We start from the raw sequence: 25,850 nt of genomic DNA, 5'->3' as shown, positions 1-25,850 counted from the left end.
TCCACGATAGTTATACACCTTTACCCTAGCCGCTGAAAAGTGATTTTTCAGGGACACTGCACAAGGACATGGCTTCTGGGGAGTCTGCTCTAGTCTTCTCCGGAAGGTGATGGAATGTGTCCAGCTCCACTGTTGGCATAATGGAGGCCTTCAGTCGCTGAGGAACAGGGAATAACCAGAGCAAAAATTAAGATAGAAGGGACCACAAGGTGGCGCATGCTCTACAGTTTCTTGTTTGGCACTTTCTGCAGTATGAAACATGAAATTAGAAAATGTTCTCCTTGTGAAAAGTATATGTACAAAGACGTATATCTGTCTTAATAGTTGTATGCTCCTATGCTCTCCTTTAGCTTAGCACTTTACTACATGGATTTACTTGGTATTCTAGGCCTAGTATTCCACGCACTAGCAGCACTTACGATACACATTACATGGCTCTTATCATGACAGCTTGAAAGCTACACCGGATAAGAGTGTCTGTCAAATTAATAAAAAGAAATTCCCTTTGACTAGGCATCTTTCCCACAGGAAGAATGTGCATCAACATGTGCAGATTATGTCTGCAGTGAACCCAATATGGTGAACTGGCACAGTGAAAATTAATGATGACTTCATCAGTAAGAATATAAGCCTGCTTCCAACACATGCTCAGATGTGGTGGGTATGACAGTGTGCATGAACCTTTGTGTATGTGTGTGTGTGTGTGTATATGTTTGTGCGTGTACATGTGTGATAGATAGATGTGTGTGTGTGTGTGTGTGTGGGCAGGAGTGTAGTGTACCCCCTGCTGGGGCTCTGCTGTTGTTCCCTTGGGCAAGGTATTTAACCCACAGTAGAATGTCCAGCTGTCTAAATGGATAACAAGTAAGAATTGTAACCTACCTAACCTACCTATAGTAAGCTACTCTGGAGAAATGCATCTACTAATCAACTAAATATAATTGTACATGTAAACGTATTCCTTACCTGCAGAAATGAACCCTTGCGTCTATAAAGCTCATGCAAAGCTCCAAGAGGGATCCACACTATGGACACCAGAGAGATGAACCAGCCCACCACCTCTGCCCACAGTGGGTACGTGTACATTTTGCCGTAACGAGCCGGAGTGTACTGGGCAATGCTGGAGATCAGGATGCACTGCAGAGAGCACACGTCAATCACAGTCACTCTCACGATCCACTGAGATCTACAATCTGAGGAGGACTCTGATGGACAACTCACCAAAACTAACAATGGGGAGACCACTGACCAGCAGAATCGCAAGAATCTGTTTGGAGGCTTTCCCAGCATCCTCTTAACCATGCAGGAAATGCGCTGCACCCCTGGGAGGCACAGGTCAGATTAAGGGAGTGGTGAAAATCACAGAGACCAACAGTTACCCTTTCGACATTTTCAACAAGATGATAAGCAGCTGGTACACTGGCAACAATCTGTTATCTTTCTGGAGAGGCACTTCAATGAGATGACAGTGAGAACAGATCACAGTGTGGAATGGCTGACACGTTGCTAATGCCTTGTCTGGGCACTGTGGTGTTCATCAGTCACGCCCATCTTGTCTTTATGAAAGTCTCAAGAAACGCAGTGCCCCTTTCTCAAGGGTGCCCTGGGGGCATGGTTACCGAAAAGCCAGCAGACAGCGAGCACCTCGAAGAAGGCCAGGAACATGAGTGACACCACAGCTGTGTAATGGTCCATCAACTGAAAGACAAAGATCCCTCCCTGGACAGCCCAGGACAGCAGCAGGCATGCAGGTCAGTGAGATTGCACATTCTGATACAAAGTACATGAATCAATACAGTGGGACAGCCACCCCCCCCGGTAAGTACTTCATGTAAAACCATAAGCTTTTGGTCAAGATGTACTACTTAACTCCAAGGTATAACATAGGTCAACATGTAATTGTGAATTACAATTTCATAATCAACTTGGATTCAAACTACTGTTTTCTTGGCAATTTTTCTTGTAACGTCCAACAGCACTATTGCCAGTGTTAGCCTGTATTAGTGAATCAATGCTATTGACTATATACATCAACTTGGATATTGTTACTTCTATTTTACATTTTGGACCACACACTGCAGTCCTATCATTTTTGGCGTTTACTTCTGATAATGAGCTATTCCCTTAACAAAAAGTTGAGTGGAATAATTTATTGATATTAAATGATTACTCAGTCACACCACAGCACATCCAGACATGCTCATGTGGGTTTGAAAGTTGAACATGAATTAAACTGGAACCTTAGATCTCATTTGCTCCCCAGATTATTTTTAAATCTGTATTTGTATTTACACCCAGAAGGCTTTGTGCTTGATTTCCCCCTTATGGGCTTAATTAAAGATCATCTAATGAAATCTTATTGGAAGTAGTGTGCTGCTGAAAAAAACACCTCATCTGAAACAATTACTGCAACTGGCAATGCAGAACACCCCTACATTTCGCTGCAGGGTTCTTATAGTGTTATTATAGTGATATTGAACAATATGGTGTGTTGCATAGGCAGGGGTTTCATTTTTCAGTTTTGAGTGAAAACAACAGATAAAACATCTAGGTTTTTGACTGGCAAAACGGAAGGAAGGAAAGTATTGTACAAAATTGCACACTTGCATGAATTTCAATTGCAAAAGGTTTCTGTGTCTGTGCACAAATGCTATACTGTTCAGATCAACATACCATTCAATAAACACAATATGAGTAAATTTGAAGGAGGTTAAAGTTCAGGACTGGCCAATGGCATGCCTGCTTTGGGACAGAACCTCCTACTTACGATGCAGACCAGCTGCAGCTAGATAATGTACTATGAAACAGAGCTACTATCTCACACAGCCCCTTTATTGTGCGTGTGTAAATGTTTAAGTAGACTACCTTTATCCTTACCTGGTTAAAGTTCAAATGCTAAGCTCATGTACAGTGTGTGATATGTATATTTTGTTTCGTTTTCAAATTGAGAGATACACACTGACAGACAGACACACTGTAGTAATTGAATTTTTGAAAATGATACTGATCAAATTCAGTTGTTATGAAAAGCCATAGAAAAAACTCTGTGACTCCATGATGCAAGCCATAATTACAAGTAGATGAAACTTTAAATGGTGGTGATAATTAAAATAACCCACAAAAATGCACCTGGCCATCCCAATGCTCTATGAGTCACACCTAAATAGGGGAATCTACTCAACAAATAATGCAGTACATAGCTTTAATGTTTCAGTCAAAAAATGAGATACCCGGTCCAGGATTTCCCAGGAGGTGTCTCTTCTCTGCATTCCGTTCCTACCTGAGTGATGTGAGGAATTCCCAGGAGAAATCCCACAGAGCACACAGCCAAGACAACCAGCTCCTTCTTCTTCAGGACTCTTAAGACCTTAGTACGAAAGCCGTCCATGATGAACGTCACTGCCACTTCTACCATGGCGAACTGCACAAACAGGAAATTTTTACAGTAACCACATGGAGTGATATCTGACATCACATCACATTTACGTTACCCTCTCCTACTTAGTGAAACCACCTTACTCCTTGACTCCTTTTAATATATTCCTTCACCTTTTTTCACAATCCTCCTATATTCTGACTGCATGACTGGATAAATAGGAAGGAGCTTGGCTGCTTCTTTACCTGTTTTCGTGTGTTTCTGCCTTTGTTTATTACAGTGACAAATGACATAATACTGCTTACCCAAAGCCCCTCCGTCAACACACTAATGCCACAGTAACATAGCCATTTTTAAGATGGCCACTTTTTCATGACATCTCCCACATTTGCACCTGTTCCACATAATTAATTTCAGATATTTCACAGAATAAACACAAAGTTTACCACAATACAAGCTCTCTGAATGTCAAGGCAAACATCCACATTTGTGTGTGTTTGTACATGTGTGCGTGTGTTGTGCATACGTCACCTGACTGTCCAGCCCCAGGCAGAGCAGCATAAGGAAGAAGAGAGCTGCCCACAGCTGGGGAACAGGCATGGTGGAAAAAACCTCAGGGTACACCACGAACACCAGGCCAGGACCTGAAACCACACAAACAGTACACACCCCTGTGAATCCGGACCTGAAGCAATGCCTCCAGCTTTTAGCTTGTATGCAGTGGTAAGAATAATAGAAGGCAGGCGTCTGACACAAACTGAAGCCAGTAAAGGGACAGCTGACATCAAGGATCAATTTGAATTAGAATTATTAAAACAGTGCTACTGAAATTGAGGTAGGGCAAAAATAGGTTTAGCACTGACCATTTTCCCATGCACAAAAATGTTCAATGACTCATGCAGCTCCACCAAGTACATTGAGAGACAAACATGGAGTATGGGTGCGACGTAACCCTGGTCCATCAAGCCACGTCTTCTTTCAGATGTGTCATAGTTAAGTCATCACACGTGTTCTTTCTTCTTTGTGGTAACAGATGGGAGGCCCTACCTTTTGTCAATTTCATCAGTAATTTTCAAAAAATAACTACTAAATGACCCTAAAACATTTCATATCTGAGGCTGGCCCATGCTAGCTGGTTTGGAAGTTTTCTATCACTTTCTGTCACATTTCTACTGCATAAGGATATAGTTATATTAATTTGTAGTTTGGTAATAATAAGAAATATATCATATTTTTTTTATTAAAAAGCAGTGTCTCTAACAGGTACCAGTCCCTTGTAGTGGCCAGCATAAAACAGCATTTTAGTGAATAAACACTGTAACAGTCTCTAATAGTATTTAGAGACTGTTACAATTTATTTCAAGCTTTAGTTTTTCATAGCCTGATATTAAAATTGCTGCTGAGAGAAGTTATACCCATTGTGACTTCTCTTTTCTTTCCACAAGTTCTTCCATTTTTTAATGCAAGATATATAAATTCTAGTGTCCAACAGTAGCTGGGCTAACTTGGGCTCTACTCAGATAAACACATGGGAGATAAAGTTTTACTGTATTACTTATTAGTAGAGGCATTATCTGTGTTGCTGTTGTGCTGCCATACTAATATAATAGCCATAGCTATATAATTACCACAACTTCAGGACAAGTCAAGACAAGCCAAGACGAAACGAGACAAGGAGGAGACAGGAGAGAAGAGGAAGAGACAAGAGACAAGCAGAGGCAAAGAAGAGTGCTTGAAGATTATTTCACACAGTGGTAAGGATGAGAGAGACATGAGCCAATCCAGCACATGTGTGTAGTACGGTTGGTATGGAGTGTATGACAGATCAGCAACCAGAGCTTTTTCCGCCACTCCTCTGAAGAGGAGAGGAAATCATTCGAAGCTTTCTATCCAGACTGTTACCGCCTTTTGGTGATTATCCTCGAATATATAATTCAATTACTACAAAAGTACTAAATGGTTAGATGAAGGAAATATCACTTGATAATTCATGCTCTTTAGTTAGCTTATTTAGTACAGCCACACTGGATTCTGACTCATTTTTGGTTTTGTATGTTCTCCAGTCTGCCTGAACCGTATCCATATTGTGCTTTGCTGGTTTCAATGTTTGACCAATGATCTTCCAGATTGATTAGTGCAGTTCATACGGTAATCAAATTTAATTTGAAAATCTGACAAGCCATGCAATACAGGATATTTCTATACTTTTATCACTGATCTTCCTCCTATACTCTTGTGCTCTCTGGACTAAAAAATGCTACATCATCACTGTTGGCCTTTTAGCTGACTGTGATGACATCAAATTACCAAAACAACAGAAAAAAATTTTGAAAAAAGTTTGTAAATCGCATTTACAAACTGTGCAGCATTGATACCCTGTCAAAAGCCAGGCCCAATGTCTTTTTAAATGGAATGAAATACAAATGTAAGTAGTTAGGAGAGTTATGGTAAAATCTGATTTTGGAGTGAACTCCTAAACTGGAATGTGTCCAACTTTCAAAAGTCAATTGAAAGTCCTGGCTAAGAGTGGATAATTTATTTTCCTTTGAAACAATGGCAGGAAGCTTACAATAACACTGGTATGCCTTATACTCAGTAGCCACTTGGAATGACAATTTTCCAACCATTTCCCTCTCCATCTAAATTCATAGCATCAAAAATATAGTAAACATGCATGGTTTTGATATGGCTTGTAAGTCTATTTGTGGGATTGTGTCAGAATCAATCAAATTTTTAGCTGTTCTAAGATATCACAGGTCAGGAAAAACAATCAAATTTGATCTAGAAAACCTTTTTCCTTCCCCCCAGCAAGTCAAAAAAGTTGACAAGAATATATTGGCAAAAAACTGAAATTAACTGCACAAAGAGCAAAGACCTCATGGAATAATTAGCATACACTGAATTATCTGACCTCTTAAGACAGTGCAGGTCAACGTACTGTGGATATGTAGGCTGCAGTAGTAGGTAGCTACCATTACCATTACAATCCTCCATTGTGTGTTGTTCAGTGCCTTGGTTCAAGTCAGACTTCAAAGTGATTTTATGACATGAATTTGAACAAGGAGAATTTTTTTCCATTGTCCTCACTACTCCAGAGCTGTTGTTGGGGAAGACTGTTTTAATTTATTTGAATAAATGTATTGTACTATGCTAATGAAACTAAGGTTATCATTTTTTTCAAAATGTATGACACAGTATGTTAAGAGGAGGTACTGAAAAAGATTTAAATAATATTTTAGCATAGGTGGGTCTGGTTGTGATCTGGGCATGCCATCCTGCCAGCAGGATCTTGGCATGAAAAGTGTTAACTTCTCTCAGACATTGAATTAAAAAGATCAATCCAAATTCAAGTAGTTCTATACCTGTCCCCCACACCCTACCCTACTGCGAACACCTACCATCAGTGGCTATATTGTCAACAGACAGGTTGTGAAGGTAGGCCATATATCCGATTGCAGAGAATATCACAAAGCCAGCAAATATACTGGTGGCTGAGTTAGCCAAGGAGACAATCAAAGTGTCCCTGTATGGAAAAAGCAAAACACAAATTCATCAGGGCACAGTCAAAGGGAAGAGAGATGAAATCTTGTCACCTTATAAGCATTAAATCCCTAAAAGGCACCTGAACTGACATACAAATGGTCTAGGTTTCACAGTGCAATAGATACAGTGCAGTGCAATAAATATTTTAACCCTGCTTGGGAGTTTTGTCATAGTTGACGCCCGTATCTCACTATTGACACAGAGAACTACAGAATAAACACAGTCAGCCACACAGGGTTAAATACAGTAAACTAATTGGACTTTGCCCACGTCAGCAAACAGAAAGGGTACCTGCTCAAAAGTCCCCCAACTAATGCAAATCACGTAGTTCTTTGGCAGACTACCTGTCAGGAGTGCCAGAGTGATCACCTAGGCTGCTTAACCAATGGCTGTGGTAGCCAGAACTGCAGCCCACCTGAGGATGTTGTTGTTGAGCTTGTTGTAGCTGGCCATGGAGATCATGCTCCCGAAGCTGATGCCAATGGAGTTGAAGACCTGGGCGGCGGCATTGACCCACACCTATGCAGGAGACAGGAGCATGAGGGGCCTAAGTCAATGTATTGTAGCGGGTACATGTGTAAAACAAAAAAGTGCTCCAAAATTACAGCTTATCTTCTAATTTCTTCTAAATAACCTAATACATACAATCCTTACATAGTGCTCCCATATGAAATGGTGAAATATATCGCTCAAACGTTTGCAAATAAGAACTTGAGTTTGTGTGACACAGCACGGCAAACATGATCCAAGCCAAGGAGTTTGGAGGGTCCTGTTAACCCCTGCAGATCACGCTGTGCAGAATATCAGGGGAGAGATGACTGGCAGCTGAGAGACGCAGGGCATGGACGAGGTGTTCATACAGGTCGTGATCCTCCCACCAAGGGTCAAAGCATCCCAACTTGACTATAACCATGCCTGCCATTCTGTGAAGTGACAGCAGGCCGAATTCCCTTTGGTTATTACCTGTACTTCAAGCAGTTTGCCCCATCTGGGTGTCAGAAAATACAGTAACCCATCTTTGGCACCTGGTAGCTGGACGTTGTTGATCATCAGAGCTAGCAGGATGAGGTACGGAAATGTGGCTGTGAAGTAAACTACCTGCAGCAAGGAAACAACCACAGAGAGAAAAAGAAAATAAACTCCAAGTTTTAGTGTTTTCTGGCAGTACACATAATAACAGCAATATGGTGTTGTGGTAAGGAACAGGGCTTGTAACTGAAAGATTGCTAGTTAAATTCCTCACTGGAGCAGTGATATTGTACTCTGTGGGCAAAATACTTAATGTACAATTGCCTGAGTAAATATCCAGTCTACAGTTGAATTAAATTGTAACCTCTGTAAGTCGCTCTAAGATAAGAATATCTGCCAAATGACAACAATGTAATGTAAAAGGCATTACCCACAATATCATTGACTTACTTTAGGAGAATCTTCTCAATAGTTTAAGAATAGTGTTGAAAAACTACTAGTTTGGCACAACAAGATTATCCCTTCATTCAAAGTGGAGTTAATAGTGAAGAAGTCTCCCTGTCAAGGTCAATCACATTGAAATCAAAACAGGGAAAATGTTCTAAATATTATATAATGTAACCTAGTTAAATTCCCAATTCCACATGACGCAATACAGAAATGGTTATGCGAGAATAAATGGCAATTGGTTAAAAAGTGTCTAAAGTGTCTAAGTTAAAAATTAGCTTGAGCTTGTCTGCTCATTCTCTGTCTATCAAAGGTGACAGACTGTGTGACTAGTAGGGATCTAGACTGCACCAGCCACTACTGGTGGCTTTTCAAACATTTTCTGTAGTTTTGAAATCATAAGGGCACACAAACTGAACGAACAAAAAGTCTCGTTCAAAAGGGAAAGAGCTTTCAGGGCAGTCTGACCAGCCAGTGTCTCATTCTTCATCTGACCACACACATTCCAACCCAATAACTTGGGAATGTAATGTGAAGTGTTCTCACTGACTGATCTGTCAATTACTGTGTTTGTCATCAGTCAGCTTAGCTGGTGTTCTCATGAAAGTCATATTTCGCATATTTGCAGATCCACTGGAATGTTTACCAGAGCAGCTCAGTTTAAGTGACTTGCTCAGACTGTGCGATGGTACTGTCCTACTCCAAGCACACAATGCTTGACAACATGACACTGGTTCAATCCCTTAACAGGTAGAGAAGCTGGAGTAATACTGATTCAATCTATAAATGACCACATATTAGTATGGTGAAGATCCATCCACTTCATAGACGCAAAGGTTAGAGACTAGGGGTGTGGAGAGGTAGCATTATGGATACTCATAATTGTATATAAACTGGGTGAAGTAATGTTCATATGAGTACTCATAGGTGGAAAGACATCATTCAAGGTCAGCAGTATAAAGTGAGACTACATAGAAAATGCAATGTCGATGGGGTCTGGCTGAGAGATCAGAGATGTATGAAAATAATTGCAAAAGCAGAAAACCAAACTATACCACCAGAGCACCTTGATTGCCTGGTGTGAATACCCCCAGTTTCATCACATAATGTGTAATTACATATGTGGAAGTCTATAAGTGTTATAATACTTATATATGGGAAGATTTACTTCTGAATATATGTTATCATTATGTTTGGAATAGTACAGTATAATCCATCTGTCAAGAATATTGCATTGGACTAACATGTTGATAAGTAATGACTGTAATGGATAATGTCCACAAAGCCTTAGGTTTACATTTTTCTGTTGATCCCATTAGTATTGAGTAAAAGGACATTTATTACTCACTATGGATATGCATGTGTGCAATGTTGTTAGCTGGGTTTTTGCAGGATTTAAGGAAAGTTGGATGTGATCATTTGTGGGGGCAGCAGTGTTTTTATTATATGTCCAGGACAATTTTCCTTTTGGAGACTATAAAGTTTATTCTATTATATTTCATTCATTTCATTTCCATGTGAAGAGTATTCCTTGAGACTGTAAAGAAAAAAAAAAGAAAAACAAACTGTGAAAGTAACTGAGGTCTGACCTTTCCAGTCGATTTGACCCCTTTGAAGATGCACAGGTAAACAATTGTCCAGGACAGGATGAGGAGGCCAAACAGCTCCCAGCGCATGTTTCCTGCCTGCTCAATTCCATTGGTCATCTCCAGCATTCTACGACTGAGACACAAATGTCGAGGTCATGTCTGGTTACTCTAAAGCCTCCAGCCTCCCTGAAATGTTAACGATCAGTTTATGCTTTGAAACTGTATAACAAACAACAGAGTGTGAGAAGTGATCGTTCATGCTGAATCTGCATGCTGATCTACCACCTTGTTCAAAGACCAGCTGAGGACTAAAAATGATTACAAATCTGAATGCAAAGAAAGAACCAAATGCACACACTGTGTGTTCTTGAAAGCATTTTTTTTCTTTTAGTGGTGGACACAGGACAATTTTTCGATCAAATACAGTGCACTGCCTATGAAAATAAATAGCTTTTTGGAATTTTTGCGTGCAAACCTTTTAATCTGTCTGTTATACTTGTTTCTGCCAAGCACCTGAAAGAACACAATTTGCATTTGAAACGCACAATTAATGCCATAAACGTTTTGCCTGAGGTAACTGCAGTGATATTTTTGGTGTCAGGGGCAGGTACAACTTAATCTGAGCCACAATCCCAAAGGGAATGTGAAGGAGTATTTTCCAGAACACTAAACAAGAAAATTGGTGGCATGTTCAATTAAACAACTTACTCAAAAAACTGTTGGCTGGCAGACTGAAGGTGAGTAGCATTGCCGGGGAAACCGGTTGAGCAGTTAGCCCCAACGTTCCAGGTGTTATTACAGGACTGCCAGGGCAGAGTGCTTCCGAAGGAATTGAAGAAGTAAAAGAGGGCCCATGTCATGAGGACATTGTAGTAGGTGCTGAGGACAAAGGAGATCACAACCGTCGCCAGCCCTACACCTAGAGAGTAACAGAGGACACCATAATTCAGGAACCACACCACACTACTGTTGTTCTTAAAGCATGTCCTCCTGCTCTCTTTCTGTTACGGCTCTGCTTTCAACTGTCACCAAATCACAAATCAAAATCTCATGCGACCATCTGATTGCGGAGAGGAAATTCGGAGAGAATTACTAGTGTCTGTGCATTTCTCCTAGCTTTCTAACTAAACCGTTACTTATTAAGGCAGTCTGAGCCCAGGATTTTGACCCATGTGCAGAAAAACTGTGGCAGTACTGCTTCTTCTTTTCTGTTACCCATAGAGATCTTTCCTAAAATGGATGCATGCAGTATAGATCATTTCTTAGTTAAAATGGATGTATCAAATGAGTAGATATACAATGCCCATGCCTGCATAGAACACACAGAAGTATGAAACTGCTCCTAAAGTGTATAGGTAAACATAAACATTGTCCAGATCCAGTAAAACGTCCCCACTGCTAACCCCTGGCCATGCAGCATCACAAACTAATAAAAGCTCACATTCAAAAAGGAAGTGAACAGGAAGTAAGCAGCGTTTTTATATTAACAAATCTTAGCAGGAAAATTGTGTAAACACTGTTCTGTACAATTTCTCTGGTAAAGAGCTTTTAAGATGAGTCACAGTTTCTGAACAGTGACATAGTATTGCCTCTAGAACATTCTCAAATAAATGAGTACAATCATGACCTCATGCTCATGTTTTCAAGACCTTGGACTTTGAAAACAGCATGAGCACAGTTAGGGCAGGGACACATGAGCAGGTTGAATGTTGAATAAGGTAGTCTACTGAGAACAGGAGGGAAACCATGCCGAGACCACTGTGGCATTAATTGTCGAAAAAAATAGATGCTAGGTAACAAGTGACAGCTTCAGTACAACCAGTCCAAATGAGACATTCAAGATTTAGAGACACCAGCTGAGTTCAAAATTGAATTTCTTGGATTGTGATTTTCATAACACCCTCTTTCAAATTAGGCTTCAGAGTACAAAACAAGTTTTGAATAGTTTCAGCAGTTTGTTATCTGTGAATAAACTGTTATGTAATGATCTCGCTTACTGTTTTCATGGGGAACCAAAAAAGAGCTAGCATCAGCTGCTGTATTCGGGTTCATTTAAGTGACCTTCAGTACAATCATTCATTTACACACTGAACTGTAATTAGCACTTTAGTAGACACTGAGCATCAGAACCATTACTGAGATCTTGTAACAAATACAAATCTTACTGTCAAATGTTTCATCCAAAGTTAACATTCTGAGCAAGCATTCACACAAAGGTCATGAAGCACTGTTTTCTTTACTTATTAAGATTAAGGCACAGACACTGAGTATCTTATTCACTAAGGTTTCTTAAACCAAAAGGCACCTTATATAAACCACTTTTATCAGGATTTTTTTTAATGCTACAGATTATCAGACACATTCCAAAAACTATTTTTTTTAATAAATATTTTGTTGCATTCTCTTTCCATAATTATTGCAACTGGAAATACTGTTCAACTGACCAATCTCCAGTTCCAGTTTAATTGGAAAAAGTGCATCTTATGGCCCATAAAACTACAATGAGAAAGGAGGAAACTCCAACACAAGCTCCCGCTTTTTTCCCTCCCTCCCAACCGCTACACTCTGCTACCAAATGGCGTCTGGTGATCCCATCGCATCACGGTGCAAAATCACTATCCAGAACTTTCTCTGCAGCTGTTCCCCAATGATGGAATGAACTTCAATTCTTCAAGTCCCTCTCTGTCTTCAAAAAACATCTGAAGACACAGTTGTTTCACTGTCACCTGAGCACCTGAAATGCTCCCACCTAAAGGAATGTCTCAAAAGTGTTTCCTATTAAAATATATTTTAAAATGTAATCTAATGGTTTAATGCACTCCTTATCTCTAGCTAGCTTGTACCTTGTATGATCAACCATTGAAACCTGGACACGCAGCGCTTCTAATATTGTTGACTCCTTATGGTTTTTTGCTTTTGTTGTACTCTGCCTCACTTGTAAGTTACTTTGGATAAAAGCGTCTGCCTAATGAATAAATGTAAATGTAAATGTAATATAACAAATTTTTGTTTGTGATGTTTTCTATGGACATGACAACCATAGACATCCATCACCTAGCCATTGTTACATATCCTCTGGTACTTAAGACCACAATTTAGAGGCTTCATTTATTTCCATGACTACTTTACTTTTAAAACCATTAACCTCTTAATTGTATTTTAATAACCCTGGTGATACCGGCATTATATGTGTGAGCCTGAGAAAACCTTCCATGTAAAGAACATAAAGCATAGCTACTGAGCATAAACAGGTCTACTGGGCAGTTGAAAGAGTTTATGGAATGTTGAGCTCTGCTGATTCCAGTGATCAGATTACAGAGTGTTAACTTTGCAAAGAATTCTGGAAAACATGTCCCTCTCTGTTAATGCAGTGAGGGACTCAGTACAGCTACCTGCATTAAGCGCTCATTTAAGTCTAAACTATCTAACTTGATGTGCTTGAAAAATCCTTTGTTATTCCGTTTTTGTTCCGACCATCACGTTGACATGCCTATTCAAACAGTTGGGGCTCCGAGCTCACTTCACTGGTGGTGGGATATCCATGCTTGAATTTGCCTGTCACATCGTGTCCCTGGTGTTGATGGTAAGTTCTGTTAGCTCTGAGAGAACAATCCAGCAGCAGCTCCCCTTCCTCTCCATATTGTATCATAACAGAGACAGGATAGCTTTGGCTAATCCAGCGGGAGCTGTCCAGCAGCTTACCAAGGATCACAGCCAGTTCCCCCCACTTCAACCCTGTGAACCCATTCTCCAAAAAAAATGGCTTTTACAAACAAACAGGCAACCCAAACTCGTTTGGGTTTATTTTTATTTATAACTGCATCTTACTGCAGATTCGATTATGATGAGTTAAGCTGCAGTTTTGTAGACAAATAATTTCTACGAAAGGAACTACATATGTGACCTGTCATTACTCACAGGAGTTGGCAGCGGTGCTTGGCCCCCAATGATCTTGTACGTACATCTGTATTTTGAATGTTATTGAAATCATGTGAAATCATGCCTGTTGGCAGGTACCATATTCACAAATTGGATGGATATTTTAATTGCATTGTTGCCCTGAGAAATCTACCTACCTCTAAGCCAGCACTGCATGTTAGTAACATATTTAAGGCTCACACGAGACCCTCCACACAGTATTGGGCTCCAATTTCATTAATCTCATTGTGATCACATTCTCTCATCAAATGTCCATAGCAACCAGAAACTCAAATCAAACAGGGATTTTCATTGGAGTTAACCTGCAAGGTAAGATTCTACGACATTATTACACATTATTGCTGACTTGGAAAAGGAGGATAATACATTCAATGCTAAGGAAACCTCCATTCACCATTCCTCTCCAAGCTTGTCTTCCAGTTGCTCCAAAAAGCCTCTGGCAACTGTGATAACGACAATCCAATAAGAAAAACACACACACACACAAAATACAAGAGACAAGTGTGTGAAAAATACATCATTCAACCAGGCTAACATGTTTCTCTGCACATTTTCCACTCAAGGGGGGCTTACTCCTGCCAGAGTAACACTGCAACCCCATTCCACCATCACGATGATGTCTTTCTCTTTAAGAAAAAGTAGCGTTCTGCAGCAATCAACACAAAGTTCAGAAACAGATGAAATAATGGAGCATATAGGTACCAATAGGAAACCTTGTTAATGTGCTGTGGTTCACCTGTTCAACCAAAAATACTGTTTTCCCCAAAACAAAATGTCATAAAGCAAGTCTGTTCAGTATATGAGGAAAAGTATTCTGTGTCTGTATTAACTGGGTCTACTTCTACTGAAACAGGAATTGAACTAACAGGTGAAGTTGCACAGAGCCTTCAGACATGCAAAACCACTCCAGAGAGAAAAGAGAGAATGAGGAACTGCTGTTTAGAGTGAAAAGAGACACATTCTCAGAATTTTCTTTTCAGTGTTGCATATCCATTGCCATGTGGCTATCATATCACCAATATCATAATCATAACTGGTGGAAGAGACCTGTAATAATACAATGACTTCCCTTGACACTGAATTAATTAAAATCAGATAAATCAACATAATCATGTCCAAAGCCAAACTGACAAGACAGTTCCCTGGACAATGTGGCAAGATGAATTAAACTGGACAAGATTAAGCAATGGTAAATTCATATATTAGAGGACTAAGTTCTAGAGAAGGAGAAGTTGAGCTGTGGTGAGGAAAGGAGAGATTTTGTTGGGAAGAATTTTTGTTGGGAGAACTGATGATGACCATTGTTGCAATGACAGGCATGTGACATTTACCATGTGACAGAATCAATCAAAAGAATATACAGAAAGAACTACCTGCTTTAGGCTCTCGCTTAGCACTGAGCCAATATCAGGCTGTAATGAGCGAATAATCAAGTGACGGACCCATAAGTTTTGACCGGGTAGACTTTCTCTGTCTCAAAGGAGATAAAAACTAAGGAGAGAAGTCTTCAGGTTAGAACAGGCAGAACCAAATACCTTTTCCCAAGAAAGGTGATGGCTGTTGATGGCTGGGTTTTGGTGACAAACGGCTGAGACCCTTGTTCTGTATACCGTGTTCTGTATATCCACGCTCTGTTCCATTTTAACGTACCGTTTATCAGTGTATTTTAATCAGTGAAAAGAAATATCAGCTGCTCATTAGTGGGAATGGGAGCACGCTTCAGCGAATAACAGAGGAAGCGTTATGCAATAAGTTACAGTGACTGTTGGTTCACTATGATCAGCCTTTGAGGAGGGCCACCTACTGACTAGATCCAAAATTAAATAAGTGCATTCAGCTCAAGGCTGTCGCAAATCTAGCTATCAGGTAGGAGTGCGCACAGTGCAGCCTTTGTCATTTGCTACAATGAGACCTTTTAAGCATCAAAAATGTTACTGTTTGGTATGATTTAGAAAATCTGCAACAATTTTGTGGATATCCAGAACGCATGACAGATCAAAATGTGTCTGATTCAAGTTATAATTTGATCAATGCTTTGTTATTTATTAGTCTTCAATGACTTAAAAAAACATTTTAAATAAGGATGTGCCTGAAGTCAGTCATTCAGAGTTATTTTTAACTATACAATCTAACCACAATTCACTTTCTTCTTTACTCTGAGATGAATTAAAAAACAACTCCTTTCTGAATTTCTTGCTCAAGGTTAAAGCTTATTGTAGTTAGATTGAATCTGAGCCAGTTTTTGCCCAAGCAGTAACTGTGCATTGGACTCTTTCAACAGTGAGCAGAAAAACTCCAGCATCCTTTGAACTCACATTGTGTATAATGACCAAGGAAATTTGCCCAGCACCTTACAATAACAGTCTGAAAGATTGACTCTGGCATTTTTCAATAGGGAGCAAATGTTCAACAAGCCATCAACCATCAACAGATCATCAGAAATCATTCAGTAACAGGTTGAGATTTTGTCCTTGAAAATACGATTTATCACACAAAATACATTTTTTGTCTTATCAAAGGGTGTACACAAACATAAGCCCAGGGTTAATCTTTCATGTACTCCGGTGACCACAGTCCAGCAAAAAGACAAATGAGTGCTTAAAAGGAACCACCATCCTGACCCTTAACACAGCTACACCTAATCCTCAACATGAGGGGATATATGCTTTACTAAGATAAAGTAAAAAGCATTCTCCTCCCGCAAAAGGTTTTGCTGTTGTGGTGCTTCAATCAATACTATTTTCTTTTACTTTTTGTACACTGCTGATGACCTTTAATTTTATCATCTTAAAATTATGACTTGTTCATATTCTTATTGGCAATCACAAGGAATGGAGTATGATTACAATGGTGGTTATTATTGTGATTATGATTATGAGGAAGAGGATGGTCATGATTATGATTATTATTATCAGTATATTCACTATTATGTCTTATACATATACAATCTACATTTGCAGATTATTATTCTTATTATAAATATACAACATTTTATAATAAAGGCTTGTGTTTAGTGTACAAACCAGCCAATGCATAGCAACATGCTTCTCACTAATATGGGTCTACCATATCTGCTTTTCAGTGTTGACATGTCACCCCAGCTATGTTTATATAAAATTCTAAGATAATATGATATATGTATAGCTTCTTTGTCATTCTAAATGTATTATACACCATTAGTAACCAATAATGATGGAAATAACAGTGAACCAATTCCATAATTGTGTCTTAATAATGACACTGTGTTCTCAATTTTATCGATGACACTTCTCATCCAAGTTCAATAAAACTGACAACTTAACCTGATAGCCTAATAATAATATTAATAATACAGTTTATTTGTGACAATTTAAAATACATGCCAAGACCAGGAAATCTTTGACCAATGGTGTATGAATGCAGTTTATTTCTCTGTCCATCAATGCAGATAAGGTACCCCCACTGTTAAAAAGTGTTGCAGAGTGAGGATCTGTCTCTGTCTGTCAATACCCCTTTGCTGACAAGAGTTGGTGTTTGAATAAATACATGGAAGTGAAAGTGCAAGATGGCTCAAGAATGGAATTCTGGGACCTGCCGAATCATCTTGACTCAGATGAAAAATGAGGCAAAAATAACCCATGACCATTAATGACATGGTTTGAGAAAACCTCTCTTTCTCTGTTTTATTCATAACCATGTGATGCTTGGTCAATAGGTGTCATTATACACTGTGAACCCAGTGAAGTACAGTGACCCACAACATATATTTAAACCCATTTTCCTCTCCCTCTTTACACAGAAACGCCTTACGCCCCCTCCCTGGCTGACTCACTAAACTCCCAGAGTCACAGAGCACTCAAATGAAAACATTGTCCATTTGCTGGACTGTTCCATGTTAGCTTAAGACAGAGGGGATAAAAATCACAGATGAATGCTTGACAAGCAGAATGCATGCGGTGTTTGCACTCCTTGCCTCTGGTCTACAGGCACCATTGGGAGAGCTCACTCACCTTTCAGCAGGGGACAGATTTTAGCTAGGGCATGTACCGGTCCCAGGCGGGTGTACTGCCCGATGGCGAACTCGATGAACAGCAGGGGAATCCCACACAGAAACAGCATTATCAGGTACGGCACAAGGAAGGCGCCTGGAAAGAGAGAGCAACAGACAGACAGAAAGAGAGAGAGAGAGCTCTCAATTTCCCAAGCATCTAAAGCATTTTTTATTCATCAGTTTTTATTAATTGGGTAACATTATGCTAAAACACTCTGCAGTTGAGACAAACAAAATTTTATAAACACGTGTTTTGGATAAGTGCTGACTAATGGAGATCCACGTGTGCTGTGAATTCTGGGTCCATATCAGGTCTACATTATTTAAACATGGTGTCATTAATTGAATGGGAGCATGAAAATGAAGGAATGACACCTGATCATTGTTTCAGGTGTTAGTCAGCTGTTGGTTGTAAGGTATCATCCCACCATTTCTCAAGATTCAAGTGGCAGGAGTTGGCACAACCTCTTTTGATCTTTGCTCGTATGTACTGTGACCATGAACGATTAGAGAAGGTGGTAAAGGCAAGCCTGTGGCAATCCACCACATGCTGCCCCTGCTGGAGCCTGAGGCTTAGCCTAACAAAGCACACCCCCCTGCAGCTTATCATGCCAGCGTAGCCCCCGGGAAACAACTGTTGAACAAGCACTCCGTCTACAACCTAAGGAGATAAGATGGCCAGGCTTTCAGAGCCCAACGTGAGGCACTGTGATAGTGGTCTACCAGGGAGTCACCCAGCCGTGGGCTTGCAACACAGGGGATCCCAAAAACTGACTGACAGTTGAAATGCATCAGAGTGGCCTGTACTCAGCCATTAGGTTTTGATTACTTTGAATGTGAGCAAAACACTGCAGATGGCAGGATGGTCAAGTGTAACCATGTGCCACTTGCACCACATCAATCAAGACTATCATGAGGAAAACGACGCAGCTGATCAAAGTAATGCATATACAGATGTTGACGAAGTGATGGTCAAATAAGGAAGGTACAGGTAACATTTAAAGACCTCTGGCTTTTAGTTTTACCCTCCAAGATTTTAAATTGAAAAATCCAATCAGCCCCTCTTTGGGGCAATCTTTGACCTTGCTCCACTCAGTTGTAACGTTCCAACCCTGCCAGTGAATTTTAGATTGTTGCATCTAACTACACTCCTGTGTTCTACAATATGTGTGTTTAGTGGCAGTGAGGTTCATATAGCTTTTTCACAGTGGCATCTAAAACAGCACAAAACAGGATGAATGAACAACAGACAACCTATGAAGGCAGCTGTACAACACTGACCCAGTTTGGAATGATTCCAAGAAAAAAAATGTGCAATGTCTGAGAAGGAGAGCAAGACTCATGGTCTAACACTCAATGCATAAAACATGAAGTGTCCGCTTTCTATGGCTGTGTTGTTGTAATTAGTTGCTACATGTAGCTACCCACTGGTTTTGTGATGCAACACTAGGCTGTTAGTTAACATTACCTAGCAAAACAGCTAGCGTTTGATGGGAATGCACGTACAGCAAAGATTAGGTTAGCAAGTCAGGATTAATGATAATAAAAGTAGTTTTCAAGGCTCAGAATATTCTAAATTTGGCAGCAATATTTTTCCATGCCATGTCTGTGTTATTAATAGTGAGTGGACCAGCTGTTTGAGTTAAGCATATTAACTTATATTTCTACACTACAACACAGCCTATACAGTGTACAATGTGTGAAACAGCTTTAGTCCAAATGCAGGTGATGGCCCATGGAGAGACTAGTCAGGAGGCTGATACAGAAGGAAAGGGGAACCTTAAAAGGTGCATCGTGTGGAACTACAGTAGCCTGAAAACACAGAGAAAGAGCCGGGGAAACTGCTGTGTGAAACTGCAATTAACATGGAACACAAGTCCCAGAAAGCATTTGGAAAAAAATCATTATGATCTGCAATCATAACTGTGATCAGGATTATTTCCTTCACTAAAATTTAATGGAATAGTGAAAGTAAAAGTAATCACCACTGAACACGAGAGCCTGGCATTTTACAACAGTTAATGTACTACATCCATTTGTTCTAAATGCATACCCATTTCTACCAACAATGTCAGGGATGAATCATCTCTGTTATCTAAATAAAGCTGGACAACCGCAGAAAGGAATATGTGAAGTTACAAAGCAGCTTATTTGCATTCCCTTCCATAAGATTAGCACACATTTGAAGAGGGAAGAATGAACAGGGAAGTCTCACTGAAAACATTTCAATCCACACAAATGTGCCTGTTGCTAGGAAACGTCTTTTTTGCTGTGTCATGCTACATAGCACAAATTCACAGCTACGTCGTCCAGTGCAGGGCCATAATGAACTGTCTCCCGAGGCCACTTCAAGCATGCTGAGTCTCACATGAATGCAACAGATGCTTAGTCACTATTTTATCCCCTGACTACATGAGGGAAGCATAAAAAAAGACAGGAAGTACAAATAATGCCCTGCATTCTTGACTGCTGTTCAGTCCTTTTCTATACAGTCACACAATAATCATATGGAGACACTGACTATAATATAAATCATAACAATAATAAGTCATTATTATTTTTTATTAGTGTTAATGCTATTCATTTTGCAGATGTTCTTCTCCACAGTGACCTATAAGGCAATTTTGGAAACAGCTAGTAACTGCATCTCACAAGAACAACAAGAACATAGACAGAAAACAGCCAGTAACATTGCAAACAAGCACCTCACTCTACAAAACTGCTAAGGTATAAACACGCAAGAGAGCGCTGAACTCATATAGTGGTGAACAATGATGATCGTACAATACCATGTGCATCAGACCTTATAATGCATGTCAATGCATAGCTGAACACATGTCTTGACAGTGGATTATCAAATGAGTTTTGTTTTTCCCCTCATTGTTTACAGGGAGTCTTCATAGGTTCGAAATTTGCATTAAAACCATACTACACTGCAGAACTATGTAGACTGGCTGCCTGCTGAATGTTTTCATTTTTGGCATGGCAACCTTACATTTCCAGCAGAACACCAGATCACCAGATCACCTGGTGATAACTCAAACGTACAATTTGTTTGAGTCTTCAGGCAGATTTGAAGTGTGCTTAATAGATCACGACTACAATATACAAGAACTCTAGATTCCAAGGTGGGGCACATGCCAGGAAATGTCAAAAGTGTGTCTTCATACTTTACATGACCTATCATGACGATCCACCAACAGTTCAAGTACACAGAAGACTGATACATCACTCTCCTGTCACAAAAACAGCAGTGACTATTATCCTAATACATAAACCAAATGGTTGCCTGTAGACTAAAAGTTCAACAGACATGTAAATGTGCCTTCTGGAGATACCAGGCTCCATTATCTATTAACCAGTTTAACCTAGGCTAAGTGAGCCATATGGTCAATATTCCATGCAGAACTTAGCTGGAATAGTGGTCTACATTTGCTCATGTCTATCATTTTGTCTCCCCATCAGAAAGGAAATGGGCTTGCCAGGACCAGCTGATGAAGAAATAGGCCCAGTTAATCATTGCTCAAGGACCATGCATGCAAGTTCATTTTACCCAGTAAATCACTAAGATCCCAAGATGCTTATGTACATATCACTTTCATTACTGTGTTCAAGACATCTCTGATCTGCAAAGTACCACTAAATCTTTTTCATTTTGGAAAGGAATGCAAGAGAGCAAACTCAAACAATCTCTGCAGTGAAAGCAAATGAGAAACTGGCTTGACTGGGGAAAAGACAGGTTTCATCAGTCTGGTTATCTTAATGGATAATAAATCCCTAAAAATAAAATAAAACACCCATAAATAGTTGTATTTGATTTAGGGAATTCAATATTTTAGGGACTCATCTCACTGCAGTTAACAGTTAGAATTTAGCCCTTACCATAAGCCCATTTGGTCAAATTGCATATTGTTAACAAGAGTCTGGTGATTTTATTTATTCTGTGACATGTTTTTTCCAAATGAATATTCAATATTCTTTCAAGCTACTGTGCTCATTGGACTCTTAACTGGCAGGTATGGCAGGCCTGACATATGTCATAATAACATATCCTACTGTATTCATTTTATTTCCCTTATATGGTAGATGCTTTTAAACAGAGCAAGTTATAAAACAGTAACGGGAGAAGGTGTACATAATACAAATGTAACAGCTGATTTCACTACTGGTTAACCTTTCTGTCTAAACAGTTACAAGCTGGTTAATCGTTTGTAATTAGGCAAAAAAAAATAAATAAGGGTTAAATGGGTCTGTAGCAAATGGGTACAGGATGCTATTCTCTCAAATCATCCTCTTAAAACTCAACTAGCAACAGAAGGTATCCTGCAAGAATCTGTTTAGGGTAGTCTCTGCAAAAAATTGGCAGTACTTACCAGAATCAAGTCAAAACACAAAATGTCACTTTGCTCAAACCTTGATTACCAGGCCATAGCATGGCACGGCACATTCCTGGGTGTGGAAGTTAACTGGCACTGAGTGGCGGTTTTAATAGCCCTGGATAAAATTCAAAGATGGCACACAGGACTAGTGTCAACATGAAGAAATAAGGTAAAGAAAAACAAGTCATTCCTGATCACATCTTTACTGAAAGGCCATCTTATAGGAAGACATATCAGAATACATTAAAATGTATTTCGAAGTAAATCTCCAAGAAAATAATCTTGTGACACCTATTTCATTGCAAATCACTTAATTACCTGTGTATACCTGCAGACATTCCAAGCAAACGGGATGATATAGGAAATGATATAGGATTATCAAAGGGTTCACAAGGCCATCTGTGCTCATGAGATGGTGAGCATGAGTTTATTCAGACTTGAATTGATTGTTCAGTTGCTTTCTACATGAACCACACCTGTGCATAAACATGATGTTTGTTTGCAAATATTCTAAAGGGTCTACAGACATGCATTTTTGATTTCCTGGTAATAATAATTCAAATTGTAAAAGTAGTGTGAGAGATCTTTTTTGGTCATAAGCACTTTCTAATGTCAGCGACATATTACACAAGTACTACATTGCAGCTTATGGGGCAACTCTTTGAAGCAGGTAGAGGAGCGGCTTAATTGAGAACTAACTTAATAGAACCTGACAAGCCCAAGCAGGGCAGAAAAAACCTCTTTCTCCACTAACACTACAGACCAAGTATTTCTATTGACTTAATCCTGCACATACAATGGATTAATCTGCAGAACAGCTGATTCCTAAATTCCTGCAAGGAAACAAAATACAGTGCAAGCTGCTCATAAGAATACCTACAATAGCACTCAATGGCATATTGTGATGCAATACTCTGGGACAAAATCATTCCTATACTCATGATATTTAAATATCCCTGTTGTAAGAATCAGGCAATGTAAATTATTTAACATGATACTATTTAACATGATAGGAAAAAGAGAGTTGTTGAAAGATATTTTCTGATGATGAAAAACACTGCCTTCTTCAGTCTTACAATAGCCTTCTTAAGATCATCTAAAGAGATGCAACTGAAAAATCTACACTGATTATGATCCTCCAGGACAGGGAGAGCATCATGAGTAACAGGTGGGAGTATAAGGAGACACACGGTAAATGTGAGAAGGTGATGCACCCATGACTGTGGCAGGAACACTGGAAAATCTTTAGTTACAAGCCCGTGCAAGATATTTTATCACAAATTACATGTATTCCACAAACAGTATAACTGACAGTAACACACCTTACCTTATTCAAAACGTATTCCAGTGCTTTGCTTTGCTATCAATCTCACAGTCATAATCAAATTCTGTCTGGATATAGGCTTTCTGAGGCCTGAATAGGGCACGTGATCATGGTAAGGAGGATGATCTTTCAAGATCATCAAGAAATTTTCAGAAAATTATAAAGTAGAAACTTTCTGTTGATATATCCATTATATACTATATGTTCAATACATACAATATTACCAATTACAAAGATAATGGTCAAAACAGATTCTCTCTACTTCCCTCCAGAATACAGACCTCTGTCATTGATTTGATTTGATTGAATGTGGATATGTACAATGTAAATATGTAAAAAGGCTTAAAAGTGGAAAAAAAAAAGGTTGAAACAGTCTGCATTATGACTTTTTAAAACCAGCTTAGACTCTTGAATGAGCTTTATTATGTGTTAGATTCCTCAATGGGACAGTTTACCACAATATACAAGGACAACCACTATACTGAGCCACCAGGGCAATAATAAAATGGAACAGTGAGAGGCACCAATGCAACACAGTACATCATAGCATGTGACTAGCAATATGATTTGTGAACTAAGCAGTGAATATTCAGAGAGGTATGGGGCTCTAGGGTTGGAATACTTGAAATCTCATAAACTAAGAAAAGCCTTTTGTGCCACAAAAATATGTTACCTAGCTCCCAAATTTATGTAGTTTCATCACCCTTTTATACTGCCATTTTGAAAAGAAACTGTATGTGTATATTTGCACAATACTGAGGTTGAGGGGCAGCCCAGTTCTCATGTAAATATGTGGCTAAACACTTAAAATAACAAGGTCTGCTCACCAAAATACCCATCTTGTAGCCTTGGGTAGTAGCAGCAGTACATGTATCAGTTCTCCACAAAACACGCAGGACTATTAAAGCATTTCTTTGGGTAAATGTTTTATCCCACATTGGTTTTCAGTCATTGTTCCTCGCCAAAAATGATATTTGATTTCCTATGCCAAGCTTGCTCAAGCAAGGTTTCCTTTGTTGGGAGAAAACGTGGCTTTACTTACCTCCACCGCTCCTGTAACAAAGGTATGGGAACCGCCACACGTTCCCCAGTCCAACCGCGTACCCCACCGACGCGAGGATGAACTCAAGGCGCCGGCCCCAGGTCTCTCTCCCTGAAGTTGCGTGGTCTCCATCCTCTGGTACCACTACTGCACTCTCTAGGCTTGGTTTCAAAGCCAGTTCCATTTCCTCCTTGTAGCCCCCATTGTGAATTGAGGTGGACACTGTATTTTCTGCTCCCACTCCCATTGTGACTTGCAGATATTAATACAAGCAGTCTACGCTTATATATCAAAAAATATCAACAAATATTATTTAAGATGCGAACTAAGCAAATAACAGAGATCTACAGATAATTATTAAATCGTAACTATAAGAAACATGCAACACCTAGACACGAAGAGGAAGTAGGCTAATCGAGTACACTGGCAAACTGATGTAAATGTAAACCATTAATAGCGTAAAACTAAATGCATGATAAACTCTTAAGCTGTAGATTCTTCCTACGCATGTGCTATGAACACAATGGATATTGAAATTTCTGCCTAAACAAGACTAAATGCTCGCCCTTGAATGCATTTCAGCCGAATTCAACAGTACCTAATGCAATTCACACACGGACCATACAGTACGCACTAGCTCTCGCTACCGGTAACCAGAAGCAAAACACAGATCAGCAATGTTATATTTTCAGTGTTATTCTGAGGATAGCGGATACATTATCCTAAATGTGTCTGTGGTGTACCTGCTTATGTACCATCAAGAGTTACACAATTTTTGTAACCCGCCCCTAAGTGCCGTAGTTTCCTGTGTTCCATGGCAGTGCTATTTTCTCCTTGGACCCAGCGTGGTCGCCGGTTTCTAAGGTTCTTCCCCCTCGTACTTACGTCACTGCTGACAAGAGAGAGGCGTGTTTTCTTCGCTAAAGAGCAACCAAATGTTGTGCTTTTCGGACTGGACTAGGAGCCTCCGTGACCAAGGAGATGTTTAGTCAAGTTGAAGAGATCCATAACCTTCTTGGTCATACTCTGTTTAAATGTCAATGTTTCATGACCCTGCTCCGGAGCGGGCTAACTAAGGGTGACTTCAGAACTTCAGAATGTGCCTGTGTTCAACGTCGCTTAGCCTAGGGCTAAAAGCTCGTAGTCCGGGTATGATGTTAATGTGAAAAGCCTGTGATTTCTGTTTTCACAGTGTTTTCGGTACTTCCGAAT

At 39.6% G+C, this 25,850-nt stretch overlaps 1 protein-coding gene across 1 annotated transcript; it reads right to left on the bottom strand.

The window, feature by feature from the left end:
* Window positions 1–25,023, bottom strand: si:ch211-225b11.1 (uncharacterized protein LOC561694 homolog). The gene is made up of 13 exons (XM_036527549.1): window positions 24,639–25,023; window positions 17,853–17,987; window positions 10,633–10,843; window positions 9,925–10,057; window positions 7,883–8,017; window positions 7,335–7,438; window positions 6,775–6,899; window positions 3,908–4,020; window positions 3,281–3,421; window positions 1,620–1,719; window positions 1,222–1,322; window positions 967–1,137; window positions 1–157 (listed from the first exon to the last, which is right to left on the bottom strand). Exons 1-13 carry the CDS (start codon window positions 24,883–24,885, stop codon window positions 26–28), a joined length of 1,848 nt encoding a protein of 615 aa, XP_036383442.1. The 5' UTR covers window positions 24,886–25,023; the 3' UTR covers window positions 1–25.
* Between the last annotated feature and the right edge of the window lie 827 nt (window positions 25,024–25,850).

This window comes from Megalops cyprinoides, chromosome 4 (assembly GCF_013368585.1).
Source record: "Megalops cyprinoides isolate fMegCyp1 chromosome 4, fMegCyp1.pri, whole genome shotgun sequence".
NCBI lineage: Eukaryota > Metazoa > Chordata > Actinopteri > Elopiformes > Megalopidae > Megalops > Megalops cyprinoides.
Note: the sequence above shows the minus strand (reverse complement) of the source record. Positions and strands in the feature narration are given on the sequence as shown.